General features: G+C 65.6%; 1 protein-coding gene across 1 annotated transcript in view; it reads right to left on the bottom strand.

Moving 5' to 3' along the window:
• Positions 1-1,647: 1,647 nt before the first annotated feature.
• MAPK15 (mitogen-activated protein kinase 15) overlaps positions 1,648-6,365 on the bottom strand; it is a 6,662-nt gene continuing 1,944 nt past the window's right edge. The window contains 14 exon segments of the mRNA XM_027132068.1: positions 1,648-1,913; positions 2,027-2,163; positions 2,252-2,385; positions 2,500-2,677; positions 2,802-2,907; positions 3,025-3,162; positions 3,442-3,499; positions 4,235-4,287; positions 4,289-4,372; positions 4,558-4,588; positions 4,591-4,720; positions 4,824-4,954; positions 5,844-5,934; positions 6,041-6,070. Of these exon segments, the coding sequence (XP_026987869.1) occupies positions 1,739-1,913; positions 2,027-2,163; positions 2,252-2,385; positions 2,500-2,677; positions 2,802-2,907; positions 3,025-3,162; positions 3,442-3,499; positions 4,235-4,287; positions 4,289-4,372; positions 4,558-4,588; positions 4,591-4,720; positions 4,824-4,954; positions 5,844-5,934; positions 6,041-6,070 (1,476 nt within the window). The 3' untranslated portion in view covers positions 1,648-1,738.

Below are 6,365 nucleotides of genomic sequence, written 5' to 3'. Positions count from 1 at the left end.
AAATGTGTGTGTGTGTGTGTGTGTGTGTAATTATATGTGTACAATCACCCAGCTTTGTGTTGCAACCTTTAGCCTTATGACCGTCTCCGATTCCCTCTGGATGCGACCACCCATCCCTGTTGCGGGTACTAAAGGCCCCTCCCCCTCTCTACTGCCATACCGCTACCCGCACCTTCTAACCAACACAGACCCCTTCCACCTCTCGGCCCCTTCCTGTGCAGGCCTCCCTTCACTGCCACACTTAGCTGCCTGCTGCCCATCCTCGCCGCCGCCTGGCCCTCTGTGTCGGCACAGCCCCTGGTTGCCTAGCCCAGCAGACACTTCCCAGCCTCGTCTTGAAGCTCCCATCGGCCTGGGGCTTCCCCTGGCCTGGGTGCCAGTTGTTTGGGCCTCCCTGGCCCTCCAGTCCCAGCAGCACTGCCTCTGCACTCAGGGCTGGACTTCTTGGGCGCCCTGCCCCTTTCTGGGCAGTGGCACTCATCCTCGTCTCATTTGTCCCCGTTTATCACTTGGGGCTATGCCTCAGGCTCTAGAAATGCAAACAGCTGCCCCTCGGGCAGTCCCCATCTCATGAATAGCTCACCTCCAAGCCAGAACTGTGGTGGCCCCACGCTTAGCCTTCCCCCAAGCCCTGTTCTCTCTGCCTTTGAATCTCTCTTGTAGCTGCCAGGTCTGGGTCCACCCTCTGTGCAGCTCTCCTTGCCCAAGCCTCGCCCTTCCCCCGCAGCAGCCCGTGTCTTTTACAGTAGGGCAGAGCTTCCTGCTGTACTGTAGGTAGGGCAGAGCTTCCTGCTCCTGGCAGCACCGCACAGGCCGAAACCCTTAGGCTGTGAGCTCCTCCGGCCAGGCAGCCGGGAAGTGGCCTCCCCGTGTCCTGACCGCTGCCCAGGGTCAGACGCGGTGTGAGGCGTGCCTGGGACCAGGAGACACCTCAGCGCCCGCTGGGCCCCTCCCACCTCCTTGGCCCCCACACCACCTGGGCTCACACCAGGCCCTTTGCCTGGTGATGACCAGAGGAGGGAGCCTTGAGCCCCACAAGACATTTCCAGCTGTTCTCCCCCTCCCCCAACCAAGGCCTGGCGACAAACTGGGTGTCAGTCACTGTGTTGGTGGGGCATGGGCTGGGGTGACTGACAATGGCTACAGTCAGGGGCGCTGCCCCATCTTGTCCCTTTTCCCGCTCTGGCTCAAGGCCACAAATGTGGTCACATGGTAGCTTGCACCCAGGCAACAGATGCACTACACAAGACCGTCTCCTGCCAGGACCACCCTGGGGACAGCCTGCAGCAGCCCCAGCTGGGATCTGATGTGCTCAAGCGCCAGGCAGGCCTGCTGTGGACAAAGGTGACCAGACAGGAGCCCAGGGTGACAGCATATGGTGCCCACGAGGCTTCTCAAGGGCTGTGTCCTCGAAAAGGGGTGGGCTGCAGGAAGCCGAGGAGGAAGGTTGGGTCGGCAGGCTGGGACACACAGACCACACTTTACTGGAGAAGGTGATTGAGGCCGGAGTGTGAACCTCATCTACTCCCCCAGAGAGGCCTGGACAAGCTGCAGAACTCAAATGTGCCCAGGAGAGGGCAGGTTGGGGAAAAGGTGGGTGGAGAGCGCTGGGGTCTGGGGCGGGGGGGCGGGGGGGGGGGGGGGGGGGGGGGGGCCTGGAGGGGGGGCAATCCAGGGACTAGGGGAGGGGCGCGGGGCTGGGTGCCGGGGATGGCCGGTTGAAGACCCATAGGGCGGCTCAGGCGCGGGGTCCGGGGAGCAGGGGCAGGCGGCCCGGCGCCGAGTGGCAGACGGTCCCGTAGGCTTGGGAGCAGCCCCCGAGCACGGCCCGCGCGGCCCCCTGGGCCTCCTGCGAGGCCGAGGCGCTGAACATCCTCCGGCCGGGCCGGCCTCCGGGGAGGCCGGGGAGGAACCTGCAAGCAGACGAGGACCGTCGTAGAAGGCGTGGAGGGAGCGACCTGACGCGAGGGAAGCGGACGGGGGACGGGGAAGGAAGGTGGAAGGGAGGGGAGGGCGGGAGGGGCGCGGGCTCACCGGTCACGCGCCGGCCGCGTTGCCACCACGGCCCGGGTTCCGGTCACTCCGGATCAAGGCCTGGACGGCCACCTGGGCGGCGGCCTGCGAGGTCAAGGAGGGCGCCGCCCCCCTCCCGCTGGGCTTCACCTAGGAAGGGGTGTGTCGCAGGATCACTGGCACCGTCGCGAAGGATCTGCGGGAGGGGTCCTCCCGTGCCCCCCTTCCCACGACCTACCCAGCAGGATGCCGAGGGGAGCCCTGCCGTCGCCCAGCGGGGCCCTTTCCCTCTCCCAAGACCTCCTGGGGGCGGAGGCTGGTGCAGGGGGGCCGAGCTCTGCCTGGGAGGGTCCTTGGCTCCGCCGGGGACATCTGTGGGGTCGGAAGCTCAAGTCCCGAGTCAGGGGTCCCGCGCTGCTGGCGGTTGGTGGCCCCACACAGCAGGGACCCCAGCAGCTCTGCGCGGGCGGCCGCCAGACCACACACCGTGCGCGGGGCCGTGACCGGGGTTACTTCGAGGCCGGCGTCCGGGCTTCCGTGCAGGCGAGCCCGAGGGCAGCTTGGCCGCGGCTCTGGGTTTGAGTGGGGGCGCCGGGGGCGTGGGGACGCCGCCCAGGCCCGTCTCCCTCGGGACGCGGCCGTTACCCCTGCGCTCCAGGATCATCTGCGAGAGGCGAGGGGCGCTCGGAGGTGCGCGGGATGGGCGTCAGGGGGTTGGGGGTCGCTGGGGCGGGGGAGGCCTCGAGGGTGCGTGCACGGGGGATGATGGGGGTCGCGGGCCGGAGCACCTGATAGAGGCGGCTGCGATATTCGGTGGCCGAGAGCTGGGCTCCTTCGTGCACCGGGAGCCGCACGTCCGCCTCCAGGGTGCACTCCCGGGCCGGGCAGTGGAACCTGCGGGGCGCCGGCGAGGCGGGTGCTGGAGAGGCGAGACCTGGGCTGCCGGCGGGCGAGCCCCTGCGACCTCTCCGACCCACAGCAACCGCTGCCCGGCCGCCGGGCCTCCCCTACCTCTGCACGTAGGGGTGCTGCAGGGCCTGGGCCGCGCTGAGCCGCTTGTCGGGGGCAAACACCAGGGGTCACTCGCGGTGGTCCAGGACCTCTGGGGGGGTGTCGGGCGGCAGGAGGGCGTCCAGTGTCGGGCCCGGCCTGTGGGCAGCCGGCCTATCAGCCGCTCCAGGGTCCGCCCCCCCCTTCCTGCTCCCTGCTCCCTCCCTAGCACCACCCTCGGGCAGCGCGCAGGCGCGTCAGAGCTCTGCTTCCCTTCAGGTCGCCTCTCCAAGGCCTGGTGCAGCTCCTGCCGCCGGCCAGGGCGAGCTGCGCCCACACTGGGGCTTCCTCGTTTTTAGCCTGGGCAACAGTTTCTGGGCTGGGCACCCTGAAGGTGCGGTAAGGGCGCTGGGCTGGCTCCGAAGCCCCCGCACTCACCGGGACCCCAGGCGCTGCACAACCGAGGCGCCGGAGCCAGCGCCGAGAGCCAGGAGGTCTGGGAGCGGGCGCCGAAGGCGCTGTAATCAGGAGTCCCGAAGGTGGTCGGGCGGGCAGCTCAGGGGGGTCGCCGGCCACCCCTTCTGACCCGTTGAGCGACCTCCTCTCTGCAGGGCCTTGGCTCTCTGGCAGGGCTCAAACCCCGAATACCGGGTCGGGCGCCGCCACTCGTGCATAAGCACACCCACATGTGCGCCAGTCCTTGCACAGTCCTGCACCCTCCGTAGGCTGCACGCTCACACGTGCACACGCGTCCCCCATACCCTGTGCTCCCACCTCCACAGGGGAGCCCCTTGCCTTCTCCACCAGAGCAGAAACCCGGGGAGAGGACAGGGCTCCTCCAACGCTGTCCTTCGTCCCTCTCCCCCAGGGAGAAGGAAGGACCCCTGCTTCACCCCTCCGCAGAGCTAGTGCCCTTGTCCTGACCCAGATGGACCCTTCATGAGCACTCTTTGACCCTCGTGGACCCTGTGGCCCCGGTGGACTCTGTCCAGTTGCTCCCCGAAACCCCCAGCAGCTCCTCTCTGGGTCCACCCTCGGCAAGGCCTGCCCTTTCCACTCTTCCCAAGGCTTCCGGACCCTCCCCGTCCCTCCACCTTCACGTCCCCACCCCCATCCCCTCCCGGGCTGTCCTCCGTTCTCAGTCCTGGTCCGGCAGGTGCTGCCCCTCCCACAGCTGTGTGCTCTGACCCTCAGTGTCCCTGGTGCCCAGTGTGCCCGCACACACACTCGCCGTCCTCGGAGGGTGGTGGGATGCCCTCCAGGATCAGCCCCAGCTGGTGAGCGTGGACGTGCCGGGGACAGGGGCCGCCCCGCTAGCATCTCCCCCAGGATGCGGCCCAGACTCCACATGTCCACCCCGGGGGTGTACCTGGGGCAGGGAGGGCTGGTGTTGTTGGGGGAGCCCCAGAGGCGGAGGTGGGGGTGGGAGGAGGTACTTCTGGGGGGTCTCGGACACTGGGGGCATAAGAAGGCCCAAGTGCCCTGGTGGGGCAGGAGAGCACAGGGGGACCTGTAGGGGGAGGTGGCGGCAGGATGGGGGTAGGTCACCGTTACCAGCTCGAGGACAGGAACACCTCCGGAGCCCGTACCATCGCGTGGCCACGTGCTCCGTCAGGGCATGGCCCTCGGGCCCCTCAGGGAGGCCGCTGAGGGAGTGGGCGAGGCCAAAGTCGCAGAGCTTCACCAAACAGCTGGTGTCCAGGAGAACGTTGGATGGCTCGGGAAAAGAGGTGGGCTGAGGGCTAACATGGGTGGCGGCTTGAGGACCCTCGGGTGGGGGTGTGGGCCGTGGAACTCAGTGGACAGGGCTTGGGCGGCACCTTCTGGTCCTGGTGGATAACTCATCCTGAATGAATGAACTTGGTGGCCCGCAGGAGCTGGTGGAAGACGTAGCTCTTGTGGCTGTCCTTTAGCAGTGTGCCCTTGCAGATGACGGCATTCGGGTCGGTGTCTGGGGGGTGTGCAGGTCAGTCTGGTGGGCCTGGGGAGAGCGGGCCAGTCTGGCCCACTTTGAGCCCTCATGGCGGCACCTCAGCCTGCCCAATGCCCACAGACCTCAGGTCCCACTGCAGCCTCAGAGCCGTGTCCTGGACGTGTACACTGCCCAGGAGCCCCTGCTGGCTTCTCAAGCTTGTCCACTGGCTTTGTTGGCACAGCAATAAAAGTTTGTGGAATTATTTTTATACTTTATTTCATGTTGCCTTTGTTTTATCAAATGAGTAGAAAAAAGAAAATGCAGGGCTTCCCTGGTGGCGCAGTGGTTAAGAATCCGCCTGCCAATGCAGGGGACACGGGTTCGAGCCCTGGTCCGGGAAGATCCCACATGCCGCGGAGCAACTAAGCCCGTGCGCCACAACTGCTGAGTCTGCGCTCTAGAACCCGCGAGCCACAACTACTGAGCCCGTGTACCACAACTACTGAAGCCCGCAGGCCTAGAGCCCGTGCTCTCCAACAAGAGAAGCCACCGCGATGAGAAGCCTGCGCACTGCAACAAAGAGTAGCCCCCGCTCGCCACAACTAGAGAAAGCCCGCGTGCAGCAGCGAAGACCAGAAGTTAAATAAATGAATAAAAATTTTAAAAATTAAAAAACAACAAATGCAGCTGCAAGCAGTGGACAAAGCAGAAACCTCACAGAGAGGGTTCAAGATACCTGCCACCAGGCCTGGGGGGCTGACACTCTCCAGCTCCACAGGGACACTGCCCAAGCTGAGTGCACTGGCTACTGCGGGGACCAAGCAACAAAGGAACATACAGAGGGAGCCAGACCACTGGGATGTGGGTGGGAGGATCCTGGGCCGGGACAAAGGTGGGGCTGGGGTCTGAGGGAGGCCTCACTCGCCCATAGACTCAAACACCAGGTAAATGTCCCTGTCATTCTCTGCCCGGATCACACCCGGGAGGCGGATGATGTTGGGACGGTCCCCAAACTCCTGGGGAGAGAGCAGGGGCTGTGTCCTGGGGGTCAAGGGGCCATACTTCCCCCTTATTTGGCGAGACTGCACCTGGAGAAGCAGGCAGACGGCCTTGGCCACTCACTCGGAGAGGCATGATTTCCCGGAACGTCCTCTGGAAGGAGACAGAAACGTGAGTGTGGCTGCAGAGCAAGAAGGAAGCCCGTGTCTGGAGAGGATGCGAAGGGACTGATGCTCGCCACCTGCACACCCGCTGGCCCATGAGGTCGCAGGGGGCGGTGCTCTGAGAAATGCCACAAACCTGCTGTGACTGGGCTTCAAGCTGCGCCTTTCCCACAAGGCAGCAGGGGGGCCGCCCCACAGCCCTGTCTCATCCTTTTCCACAAGGCAGCAGGGGGGCCACCCCACAGCCCTGCCTCATCCTTTCCCACAAGGCAGCAGGGGGGCCG

Source organism: Aethalodelphis obliquidens, unplaced genomic scaffold (assembly GCF_003676395.1).
Source record: "Aethalodelphis obliquidens isolate GAN/ISIS:26980383/991018 unplaced genomic scaffold, ASM367639v1 scaffold41, whole genome shotgun sequence".
NCBI classification, from domain to species: domain Eukaryota; kingdom Metazoa; phylum Chordata; class Mammalia; order Artiodactyla; family Delphinidae; genus Aethalodelphis; species Aethalodelphis obliquidens.
This window is presented reverse-complemented; position numbering and strand designations above follow the sequence as displayed.